Source organism: Psammomys obesus, unplaced genomic scaffold (genome assembly GCF_907164565.1).
Source record: "Psammomys obesus unplaced genomic scaffold, mPsaObe1.curated_primary_1811, whole genome shotgun sequence".
NCBI classification, from domain to species: domain Eukaryota; kingdom Metazoa; phylum Chordata; class Mammalia; order Rodentia; family Muridae; genus Psammomys; species Psammomys obesus.
The window spans coordinates 4,845,035-4,858,074 of NW_026592732.1; the positions used below are offsets into that span (position 1 = coordinate 4,845,035).

Sequence of the window (13,040 nt, forward strand, 5' to 3'; positions counted from 1 at the left end):
TAGATAGATAGATAGATAGATAGATAGATAGATAGATAGATAGATAGATAGATAGCTGGATAGGTAGCTGGATAGGTAGATAGATAGATTGGGTTGGGGGGTTGTTTGTTTTTGCTTTCTTTTGTTGTTTGTTGCTGTTGTTGTTTTTGATACAGGGCTTCTCTGTGTAACCTTGTCTGTCCTGGACTTACTTCATTGACCAGGCTGGTCTTGAACTCACAGTGATCTGCCTATGTCTGCCTCTGCCTCTGCCTGAGTGCTTGGATCAAAGGCATGCACCACCACACCTGGCTTAAAAGATATATTCTTCTGGGCAGTGGTAATACACACACCTTTAGGTGCAGCACTCAGAAGGTAAAGATGAGCAAGTGGATTTCTGAGTTTGAGCCCATCCTGGTCTACACAATGAACTCCAGGACAGCAGAGATAATCAGAGAAACCCTGAACTGGGAAAACACAAAAACAAAAACAAATACAGTTTGTTTTGCCTCAAACATTCTAGCTTTATAGTTTGGATATTTTTGTTTGTTTTGGTTTGGTTCAAGACAGGGTATCTTCATAGGCAGCTGGCCTTGACATTCCCATCTCCACCTCCTATGCTGGGATTAGAGGCATGTGCCATCATGTCCTACCTTTCAATTTATCCTAGCATGGATCCTGAGGAACCTACAACTGCCGGTTTACTAAACCAGCACAGTCTCTAACTGTATTCTAAATATTTATCCTTATACCCACAAGTAAGTGTAGTTAGTCCTCACACCTCTTCAAGGAACCTTCTCTCTGCAACAGAAGGAGAAACTATAGAAAACCACACACAACCAATCAAAAGGCAGAGTTAGAGAGGCCAGTCCCAACAACGGATACATCTATAATACAACACACCTGAAGTTCAGAGATCATTATAGAGGTGGGTAGAAAAACTGTAAGAACCAGAGGACCAGGGAGTTTGCTGTGAGACTCTGTCTCCCAGAAATGTCAAAAGCTACAACTATAAAGTCTCACCAACATGGCTGCCTAAACATGAGCTGAACAAGAACAACAATACATATGCCAAAGTGGACTGGGAAAAGCCCAAACCTACACAAAGAACTGTAGGCAACTAAAGAACAGTATAAATAGAAAAGAGTCAACATTAAAAATAGAAGAGAGTCTTCCCCTCGGAAGAGTACACCAATTGTTACTAATACCAAATGGCCCGCCCTGAAAATATACAGACTGAGAAGGCTGTACTTATAGACTAAGGAATAAACACACAGATACCCACCATCACCATCACCAACAACAATTTAAAAAAAAAAAAAAAAGAGCCCATGAATTTCAAAAACAGCAACAAGAGGTATATGAAAAGTTTAGGAGAGAGGAAAGGAGGGAGAATGATCTAATTATCTTGAAATCTCAAGAAATAAAAGAAATATTTTTTTTTAAGCTTAAGAATTTTTCTTTTTAGTTTCACATAGCCAGGCTAGCTTCAACTTCTCTTGATAGGCAAGAACAGCCTTGAATTCTTGACCTCCTCCACCCAATTTCTGGGACTAGACAGATGCCGCCATACCCAGTCCTAAGGATATGTTTAAGCCAAATGCCAGAGCACTGTCTAAGTATTAATTATGAAACTTTAGAAACAAGCTAAGTCTACTAATTCATGGTGTTGGCATATGCGTATAGTCCCAGGTACTCAAGAGCATAAGGCAGGAAGACAGCTAATTCCAAGATAAACTGTGCAGCTTAATGAAAACAGTCTTAAAATAAAAAGTAAAAATGCCTGGGATTGTAGCTCAGGGTTATAGCAGGTCCCTACCATGTACAAGGAGCTGGGTTCAGTCCTCCATACCATAAAAATAAACAAAGGAAGGTAGACATGACAGATAAGTATTTCCACATCTCAAAACCTCAAGCTTGTTATACCCCATCAAAACTTTCCCTGACTTTGTCCCAAATCGGGACAGTGAGCCATACCCTCTGAATCCCTATACTTAGTTCAATGTCTAACACAGAATATAGTCCATTTAGTATTTCCAACAGTTAAAAACTAGTAACTTTTAAAAACATAGTCTGTATCAGTAATATACAGGTAAATTCCTCCACATCCTCCTTAAAAGCATTGTTTTATTTGCAAGTGTTTTTAAAGCAGAAGAAACGGAGGTTAATATCTGAATTGCGCACAGTCAAGCAGCTGCTGAGCTAACTGCAGAGCCCACTCCCTGTGGCCCTCAGCAGATGCGGCTTCCTTCAAACACACTTGCGCACTACCACAGCAAGCACCTGATCTCAGCTTTCTCTTCATCTTGCCTGTACTTATATGAAGGTCTTTGTCTTACAAATGTTCACCAGAAACATACTAAAAGAAAAACTAGGTTAATAAAAGGTGATACTGACTTTCATAAAATGGCATGTTCATTTTCATGGAATTCATTGTCGAAACAGCTTCAGCAAATGAAATTTCAGTTAGCAACAGGGATATACATTCTCACAAAGCTGGGTTATGAAATTCCCCCTCAGAAGCTTATGTCCACATTTACAGCAGTGCCTAGATGTACCTCTATGCTACAGGCCTGTCAGGTCATTCCAAAGAGAAGCAGCATAGCCAAAGGGTAGAGATAAATACCATCAGCTTTATATTCTCTGAAAGGCCTAGGCAGCAGCTTCCAAGTACAGCTTGACGGTATTAAATATTAGCTCCTCATCCTATACCTGATTGAGGCCCATCCTCCAACCTCTTCTACCCAAACAGACCTCAGCCAACAGTCCATAGACCGCAGACTTCTCATCGCTTGCACTGCCTACCCAGACTGTATTTGGAATGTGTCCATTGAGGTCTACAGGAGGAGCTAAGCTGACCGCATTAAAGAGGGATTCTTTTTGTTTCTTTTGTTGTTTTTTTGTTTGTTTGTTTGTTTGTTGTTGTTTGAGAAAGGGTTTTTCTGTGTAGCTCTGGCTGTCCTGGAACTCACTATATAAGTGAGGCTGGCCTCAAACTCACAGAGATCCATCTGCCTTAAAGAGGTATGTGCTTAACAGTCACATCAAACTATTGTGTGACACAAGTACATCAACTTCTCATACCTGGGAAGGCGTTCAACTTCTTTCCCTTTTATTTTCAGTGCTTTAAAATTTTTCTCCCAATCGTGAACAGTAAAAAGGTGCTTTTCGACTAGAGCTTCCATGTCAACTTGTCCAATCACAACCCATTCCTAAAGAAGAAAAATCATATTAATGAAAGGGAACTCCAATGCTTACATCAAAAAGACAGGATCCACTGATTAAGATCAACAAAGTGGGGCTGGAGATATGGGTGAGCAGTTAAGAGCACTGGCTCCTGGCAGCTTACAACCATCTGTAACCTCAGTTCTGGGGACACCCTCACACAGACCACAGACGTATATGCAGGCAAAACATCAATTAATACTCATCAAATAAAAATAAATATTTTTTTAAAAGACCAGCAAAGTGAAAAAAATACACTGGTTTAGAAGCTCTCCTCAGATTAAACACATAAAACGCGAGGGTAGAGTCTCTCCTACAAAGCGCAGGCTGCAGGTGTGTGACTACCCACCAACCTAGACCACTGAAATGCAGACCCTGCCGTGTGGGCACCTGAGGAACTAGCCAAATTCTGACCTGACTCTCGTCCAGCACAATGAGCACAGAGATCAGAGTTTGTGTGTGAAGTTGCTTAGTGTCACCCACTAACTCAGCAACAGTCACAGTAAGATATCACATCACAGCGACACTTTAAACAGGCACAGGTGTCCTATGCTGTGGTGCCTGAACTATAAAGCCCAGACGTGTACCACCTAGGCTGTGCAAGTGCACCCTATATTGCCACAAAAACGAAACTACCTAGGTGTCAGGTTTCTCAGACTGTACACCAGTTGTTAGCATATCTTTAAATCATCTGAATTAAATTAGCATTCAAGCACTCTCCCTCAAAATACATTTTCTTCAGAACTAAAATTGGTGCAAATGTCACATCACATTCCAAGCTGATGTAAGCACTTAAAAGAAAAAAAGAACTCATTTCTCAAACTTCATAAAATAAAGACAAAGTTGACTATCACTTCTTTCTCTTTGCAGCATAAACCTAGATTAAGAGTCCTCAATGCTGCTTCCCTGGTTTACTACATTTTGAGTTTATTTCACCAAAGAGAAAATGTTAATTTGTATACTTACTAAATCACTAACATTTCTGAGAAGGGCAGAAATTCACAGGCTCTGTACCTTATGCTGATGTAAAACAGCTGACAGCCTTCTAAACAGATCTTCTGCTTTGCTGTAAATAGTCAGAAATCCACTCGCATTTCTATCGATCATGACAGAAAATATTGACTCATCTCCGGCCTCGCCAACTCCCTTAAACTGATTGGGAATGCCGATGAACCTCTTCATTTCTCTGTAATATTTAGCCCGGATTTCTTCAAAAGGGGGCCTGAACTGTAACCTTCCCTGTCTGGAAAGACAATATTAATGACACTCTAAACCTTCTTAATTATACTAGTTAAAATACAAAATATTAGAAACGTTTAACTTGGAATGAAATCAGGATTTGAAAGCATCATACTTGTAGGTTAAGTCGACGTTTATTTCGGGCAGGTTCTCGTTCAGTGCCTCTAGGCCCATCTGGTACTGGTGCTCCAGAGCCTTGTAGAGCTGGTGGTTCCAGTGTTGCCTCCACGCATGCATGTCACTGGCTTGGAATCCCTGAAATGTTCACATTTTCAACTCGAAAACTGCTACTAAATGACTTTTTTTACTTTGATTTTCAAGCAACATGAAGCACCTTTACCAGCTTAAAACTCATTTTCTAAATATCTTAAAATAAGAAACGCTAATTGGCACTTTGAGTAAAAGGGCTTATGAAACATTCAATATGAAAATCTCACTGCCATAAAAATTACCCACGAAGCTCACTACAACTAAAAACCCAAGACAACATTAAGTTTTTATATGAAGCTAATTTTACAATGTTCTATTTTGTGAATTTTTTTTATTTTTTCAAAGTTCTTAAAATGTCCTTCATTTCCTATTTCCTAAATAAAATGAATATTTTAAAAATAAGAAGCTTAAATTAGATTGCTCAAAATAGTGGGCTTTTGTTTGATATTGTTGTTTGCTTCCACACCAGCACTAAGACATCTATCCTAGCACTTTGGGCTCTTCTTTTACATTCTGAAAACTGGAAAATATACAAAACAGCTGGCTCAAATTCAACTCAGAGCCTATCCACATGAAAATGTGCCCCTAAGAAGAAAAAGTATCCTGACGGTTACTTCAACCATTAGACTTTGATTTCAATATAACTTTGTGTTCTACAGAGCTTACAATCTCTTGAATGAGAATATCAAACAATGAATCCATAAGCAGCAAGTTAGGAAAACTACAAATTAAACAAGGACTTAGCACTCTGTAAGACTCACAGAACTTACCTGTACATAGCTCACCAAATTCACTGTGATTTACTGCATTTGTATGTGTACCAGTCAGAGAAGTCTATGTTCCTTAGTGGGTACCAACAGCTGTTTATGACTTTGAATGCATTGTCACTGAGCCATGCATGCAGATTCCCAAAAGACAGGACCGCAAAGCACAACCCACGCACGCACCTGTGCTGCCACACTTGCTAAGCCAGTTCTCAGTTCCTGCAGCCCATCCTTCCAACGCTGCTGCTGCCGAAGCAGGTCGATATTCATAAGAATGACCACCTGTGCAAATAATGTGCAATAGTCTCAGAGACTGTCAGGAAGACGGGAACTTTCCAGGGATGCAGCCGCTTTAACCAGGGGACAAAGTACCACTCAGCCCACACGGCCTGTCAGTACCTGACTGAGGTACTGAGAGGGCAAACATCCTTTGGCACTGTCTCTGCCCACACTGGATGAGAAGAAAGGAGCTCATGAAAGGCTGAGAGTGAGGAGCAGAGTGCCACACGCACTCAGATACTAAGTGCAAAGACAAGAACGGGCTCTTTCCTGGGGAAGAACACAGACTCAGTTGGGAACGTTGCAAGCTGCAAAGGCAGGCAGTTTCCCAGTATTGAAAGCAGCACTCCGGCTGGGTTTCTTGTTAACAGCAGAGGAAGTCAAGTATAGAGAAACATAAAACTGTTTATTTTTGCGTCTTTAAATCTCAAAATAACTGCAATTGTAAACTAATTACTTTTATTCGAGTCTATCCACAGTGTGATAAGCTCTATAAACAAAATGTACCTTTTCACAAAATGTAGTGTGCCACTTTCTCAGCTTTCTGTTTTCAGTGGCAAGTTGCTCTGCAGCATTTTGGAGTTTTTGGATGTAGCCTTCGAGTTCTTTAGGGTTGTCCCAAGTAATCTGTGACTTGCCTCCACTTCCTGCCTTTGAATTCTACAGTATAATAGACAATAGTATTCAAATACATCTCTTTTTCCAAAGGTTTAATTTTATGTTAAAAGCCCAACTGTTCTTAACACTGATTCCTATGAAGATTAAAAGCATAAATTCCAAAAAGTTTGCAGTCACAAAGTACCATGTAGTCTAAAGCCTACTATGAGTTTTTCCAATTTCCTATGAATAAACAAGAAATCAAACAAGTTACAAAAAAAAAAAAAAAAAAAACAAATAACAACAAAAAAGCCACTCAAGAACTCTGTTTAACAGGATCTCAAATTTAGTAGAAAAAAAAAATAACATGTAAGCTGTACATGACATATTAGTGGTACTCATCAAACCCAAAACCAAAATGATGCATAGTATTATAATTACTTAAATCTAAAGTGAGGCATTAGTCGCTAAGAATGAAGGAAATCTTTGGAAACAGAAGTGAATCAAGCTCACACAGTGGCTGTTAGACTGAAGGATGAAATGGAAACTGATAAAGAACCTGTCTATTTGCATCATAAGCATGATGGTCTCTCTTACTTTAATTATCTGTTCAAATGCTAAAGCAGACTGCAGCATCATTGGCCTCTGACTCTGAATCATCTGTTGATCAATGGAATTGTAAAAATGTGCCACCTACAAAGAACAAGTCCAATTAGCAACAAGTAATAACATATTTTGGTTTTAGTACTTTTCCTTTATTTTTGTTTGACTAGTAATAATTTTTATAACTCCTAAAATTAAACAGAAATAGTTTTCCAAGTCTAGATCAGAATTTATGACTCAATATGTCCAGTTAACACATATATGTGGAGTTTCTACAGTTTATCAGGTCACGTCCCAAGACTGGCAAAACAGACAATAAATTTTAGTGCCTACATGGGAAGAAATGAATCCAGTGCTAAAGTAAGGCTCAGTGCTGAAGGACTGACTTTCCTTCCCCCGTACCTCCCAAGCAGCACTCGAGACCTTTGTAGTATATAACACAATTGCCTGTACATTGTTCAAACCAAAACTTTACTTCTCTTCATCTTTTCTCTCAAGTTCCACATCAGCAAAAACCTATACATATACCTTTAATCCAACCACATTCCCCTCCTCTGTCCCCTCCTCTAATCCACATGGTGATCTCTGGGCAAGAGCAGGGGAGCAGTCAGTGAACTAACTAGTCATTGGCTATGTGATAATGGAAAAGCCATTACACATGTGCTCCCCATTACGGTGGGGAAATGGAGGACTCACTGAAACAGACGTTCCTCTTAATCCGCAGGGCTGATGTTCCTATATGCCCAGTGATGTGGAAAGCCTGAAGGTTGTAATTTAATAGCATCTCCATCTTGACCACTTATCATGAAGCCTGTATAACTGTCTCACTGAATAACTTGCAATTTCCTGACTGACAGCAAAACTAGCACAACGTCTACTCACAAGGCTCATCCTTACCACACACCCTCCCAAGTTCAGCACAGAACTCTTTCCTGGACATCTTTCATGTTTGCTCTTATAGGAGGCACTTTATAGAATGAAAGTTCCAAAAAAGCTGAAACTAGAACTACCATATGTCCCAGACACACCACTTCTGTGCATATTCACAAAGAACTCCATACCTTGCTCATTGCTGCTCTACTCAAATAGCTAGAAACTGGAATCAGCCTTGGTGTCCATCAGCTGATAAATGAATAGTGAAAATCACATATACACACTGTGATTCTATTCAGCTATATAAAAAAAAATGAAATTTGTAGGAAAATAGATGGAACCAAAATATACCACACAAAGTGAAATAACTTAGGTCCAGAAGAGAACGATCACGTTTTCTCTTATATACTGACTCTAGATTCAAATTTTTAGATCTGCGTGTTTAACTCGGGAGTATGCAGAGAGGTCAGGAAACCAGAAAGAGAGTGAGTGGAGGTAGGAGGCTTATTGGTTTAGAAAGTGATAGTACTAGGCGGGAGAATCCTGGGGGCTAAAGGTTTAACTAGGGATAGGTGGTAAAAGAATAAGAGAGAAAAAAAGTGGGGGATGAAGCAAGCCCCCAATTAAATCCTTTGTTTTGTTGCAAGGGTGGAGGGCAGATATGGAGGGACAAGGAGATGAATGAGATTAGGATGCATGATGTAAAATTTACAAAGAGTAAATAAAACCTTTTTATTTTACAATAAAAAGTTAAAATCCTTTCTTTTGTAGAGTTACTTCAGTCTTGGTATCACATCACAGCAACATGGCCTTACTGGACCTTCCTACTACGATATTGCTGCCAGGCAATATCGTAGTATCCACTGCTTTGTACCCACTGCTACAATAGTGGTATGACTGCTACATGTTAGCAGTAGCAAACTGTTTTCTGCTTGGATTTAAGGCCCGCTCCCCAGAAGGGAATTCATGCCTGATACTGTAAACTTGCTTAAATGGCTGGGAAGGTCATAGGGCCCAGTAGTGACAGAAAAGTCTACAGTTGGTTCTGTACTTAATGTTCATATTGTCAGCTGCTTCCTATTTACTTTGGTAACCACAGAATACTGTAGCTCTCAACCTTGGTGAGGGAAGCTTCTTTTTGCAGTGGGCAGCAGCTAATGCGAAGAGTCATAACTAGTCAACAAGCTGGCAGCAGTGACTCCTGAGTGTTCAAGCCTCAGTGAGACATTCTTATTAACTCTTTGCCCAAGGATACAGGGCCCTGGTGGGTGAAGAGGTGGAAATAATACAGGACATAAGAGGAATGCTGTGACATGTCTTCTGGACATGACATGGCCTTGCACTATGGGCTCACAGCAGCTGTGGTTACTGTACAAGATCAAAAGAGGATTCCCACACTGATGGGAGATGAGCTCCCAAGACCTCACTCCAGCTGGGAAGTTGCTGGCAGCTGAGGGCTGCTGTTACACCTGTGGTCTCTGCTAAGTCACCTAGAGTAAGTGCAGAGCCCTGTACTCATGCATAGATGAGCAGCACTGAGAGAACTCAATAAGTTAAGAGGAATGAAGACAGGATAGGATGTTAGAGAGACTCCAAATGGATAGGGGGAGGGAAATGACAGTGGGTCTGATCAAGATACACTGTACACATATCTGAAGCTGTGAAAATGTCAAAAATAAAAAGTATTTTTTTAAAAAACAAAGTTGGTCTGGAAGTGGTGGCACATACCTTTAACACGAGAGGTAGGAGCAGGCTAATATGAAACCAGCCTCGTCTACATTACTAGTCCCAGGCCGCCCAGGGCTACATTGTGAGACCCTGTCTCAAGTAATTAATTAAAAAGGGGTAGGACTTAGTGGACAGTCTTTAGAGCAATGGCAATATATGCTCTCCTAGGGAATTGTGAGGCCTCCCACCCCTTCTTGCATTTTTGCTTCCCAGCCATGATAACTGGCTTTAACCCACCCATGTTCCTACAGTAAGCTGCCCTGGTGTAGGCCCAAATGCAGACCAACTGATCATGGGCTGAAACTGCTAAACCTGTGAGCCAAAATACACTTTCTAAGTTGATTCTCTGCAGCATTTGAACAGTGGCAGAGCACTGCAAAGAGTGTCAGCAGAGGACGCCAAAGGGGTAAACTGAGCTGGGACCTGATCCAGGTTGTAGACAACCAGGTAAACAGTGCTTGTTTTAAACAGAGAAACAACAGCACGGTACAAATAAGTACACCAAGACCAATAAACCTGGCAATCCCCTGTGACTATCATAAAGGTAGGAGAACTCTGATTAGAGTTCTTTTAAGACCTTTTTAAGTAATAAGAAAAAGAAAACAATGGAAATGTTACAAAGGGAAGGAAAGAAGGAATAATGTTATTTTTCCAAATGATATTAGAATGAAAATTAATGACAATATTGTCTTAAGTTTTAAAATTCCTATATAGATTAAAATCAGATTTTAATTTAGTCATTTAGCAAACCCTAAATTTACAAGGTAATAAATCTATTACAGTAGCATAAAAAATTAAAAGCAGAAAAAAATCCCTTAACATAGTCTAATTTCACACAATAATTAAGAACAAAAACATCTTCAAAGGTGTACTCATACTTGCTTAAGAATGATGGCTTGCTTGCAGAACTTCTGAGCAACATTTGCAACCTGCTGTATTTTGGCAGGAATGACAAAGCCCAGGGCAGAAAGCTGACGGACTTCTCGCAGAAGAATCACCAGACGATCGGAATAATGCACTTTTAATGCCCCATCATTAGGATCCAACTCCATTATTCGACTGTTAGCCTCAATACTAAAACATTAAAAAAAAATTTTTTTTAAATAAATAAAGAGGAATCTTTGAAGCTTTATTATTCTTATCATTTTGTCTGATGAAACACAGCACTTTGTTCAACTTTTCTGCAAACCTAATAGTTAAGTGTCTAAAAGAGAGATGATAATATACTGTCGAAAACTGACTGCAGGTACAAAGAAATGTAGATTTGTTTATCTAGTCACAGCCAATGAATTGCTACTAAAATAAGGATAACTAATAAAATATTGAATAAAATTCAGTAAATACTTACCAAAGGCTTACTATTTGGGATCTCATAGGAAAATACTTATTTCTTAAAAGGTTTAAAAGTAATATAAATTGCAATTTAAAGAGATTATGCATACAAGTGTGATATTAAAAAACTAGAAAAAAAAGAATGTATGATACTCCATAACAAGTTATCATGACAGAAGAAATGTTTAATTCTCAGAATTAACCTGCTGTTCCAAGAAAAGGACATGTGAATAGAGAGAAACAAGCAGTCAACTACAGTTGTATAATCAACATTCCCAACCTCGATGACTTACAGCATACTCCAGACCAGTGAGATGGCCCTGCTTTCCTAGAGGACCCAACACTTCAAGTCAGGGGTCCACAGTCTCCTCTAACTCTAGTCACCTGGTGCCCTTCTTGCCTCTGAGGGCAATGGAACACGCATGTGACATTCACAATCCACATAAAAATAATAAAAGTAAGTCTTTAAAATAAAAAGCAAGTCTGAAGAAAGGAGAAAGGCTCTGTCCATCTTGCCACATGGATTACTAACACGTGGATTTGTGGTTACAGTTCAGTGGACTGGCACTCACCACAAGCCTGATCTGGAATCAGATAGCCCTGACTGAACTTCCCTGGACCAGTCATCAAACTGTTCCTGTTCATAAAGCTTAAACTGGTCCAAGAGATCTTCAGCACTCCGATGGAAAGTTCGAAATCCTGGTAGGTCAGACAAAAGGGCTTCTGCAATCTTGATAGTATCATCTACCTTAAAAAATCAAATGACAAAGATACACATTAATACTTACAAAATTTTAAAATAAGGAGATCCTTTCTCTGACTTGAGACTTACAAATTTCCTTTGATTTATAAACAAGGAAAAAAGCTTTTCCATAAGAATAAGCGTATCACCTTCTAGCTGACTTCTGAATAATAAAATCCAAGAGGACAGCCCAAACAAAGCAAAATACAAAGGATTAAGTGAAGAAAAGGCAAGCCACACAAGAACTGTACTCCACTAATATTTCAGAGAAAACTCCAAGACGTAGCTGCATTACTCCTAAACATATTCACAATAACTGCCCATTTGCTAAATGTTTTCTTAATAGTGCAAACAATAGTAATTCAACAGATTAGAATATCAGCTAAGACAGAAACATATCTTCTTCCATAACTGTCCATTCTGGTACTCTCGAGAAATGACTGATGAAAAATATGAGGCAAAATATTTCAAAATACAGTTCAAAGGTACAAATTTGCAAAGTGGGTTTTTAATATTCCATGACCTTTTCTCTTGATCACAGGCCCCATTATCAATCCATTAATGCTTGTCATACAAGTCAAAATCAAACCCTCCACAGATTCATGGCACATCCAAAAGAGCTTTCGGTCAATTTTACTAACGTTATAATAGACAATTATGTCGAATTACCTTTCACCTCTCCTTTAACTTCTAAACTAAAGTGTCTTAGGGACAGAAAAAAATACTTGCAGACAAACTTTCAAACCATCAGGATTTCCCAACTATGTCTTTAAATCTAGTATCAAAGATCCAGTCTTCACAGATGCTTTCAAAGGCACTGAGTGACACAACATGATAATCACCTCTATACAGAACATGAATAGAACCAGAATCTCCTCCATATATTTGTTCTTAGACTTCTTTACATTTCAGTGAAAATTAGATGTCAGGGCATGAAGGTAAACTGCATCCTACTCAATTAGGTAGTTCAGCACATGGCTCTGTTTTGGGAAACTGTGGTGTCCCTTGGACATTGAGCCCAGCTGACAATGTGTAGCCATGGGGTAAGGATAAGGTCACAGCTTAGCCAGGTTCTGCACCCAGCTCTCTGCTTCCAAGATGTCATGCCACAAGCTCCAGCTACCACGCATAGAGCCGCAGCAAGCAGACCACTCATCCTGAAACTCACTGTCAGCCAAAGCAAATCCCTCTCCCTACAGCTGCTTCTCTGGCACCAGGGCACAACAACAAGAAATGTATGGGAAAGGAGTGATCTTAGAACCTCTGTCTTATACCTTAATTTAGCATGTTTTGAATGTTCACTGCTCAACTGTATTAAAACAATTACCTTCAATTCCAACTGACGAACCCAAACAATATTATTGACAACTTCTGAAAGATTTTTGCCAGAAAGTGGTCCAGTTGCATCACCAGGAATTCCTCGGCACCGATTCTCAAAGTCCAACCGAAAATCTATATCATTCAAATCA

At 39.4% G+C, this 13,040-nt stretch overlaps 1 protein-coding gene across 2 annotated transcripts in view; it reads right to left on the reverse strand.

Moving 5' to 3' along the window:
- Window positions 1–13,040, reverse strand: part of Dync2h1 (dynein cytoplasmic 2 heavy chain 1) — a 204,942-nt gene that overhangs the window by 183,117 nt on the left and 8,785 nt on the right. For both annotated transcript variants that reach the window (XM_055615497.1, XM_055615496.1), the window contains exons 10-18: window positions 12,899–13,023; window positions 11,402–11,577; window positions 10,376–10,571; window positions 6,891–6,986; window positions 6,204–6,356; window positions 5,601–5,699; window positions 4,559–4,698; window positions 4,219–4,447; window positions 3,064–3,191 (exon numbers count right to left, since the gene is read on the reverse strand). In XM_055615497.1, coding sequence (XP_055471472.1) covers window positions 3,064–3,191; window positions 4,219–4,447; window positions 4,559–4,698; window positions 5,601–5,699; window positions 6,204–6,356; window positions 6,891–6,986; window positions 10,376–10,571; window positions 11,402–11,577; window positions 12,899–13,023 — 1,342 coding nt within the window. The remainder of the gene's footprint in view (window positions 1–3,063; window positions 3,192–4,218; window positions 4,448–4,558; window positions 4,699–5,600; window positions 5,700–6,203; window positions 6,357–6,890; window positions 6,987–10,375; window positions 10,572–11,401; window positions 11,578–12,898; window positions 13,024–13,040) is intronic.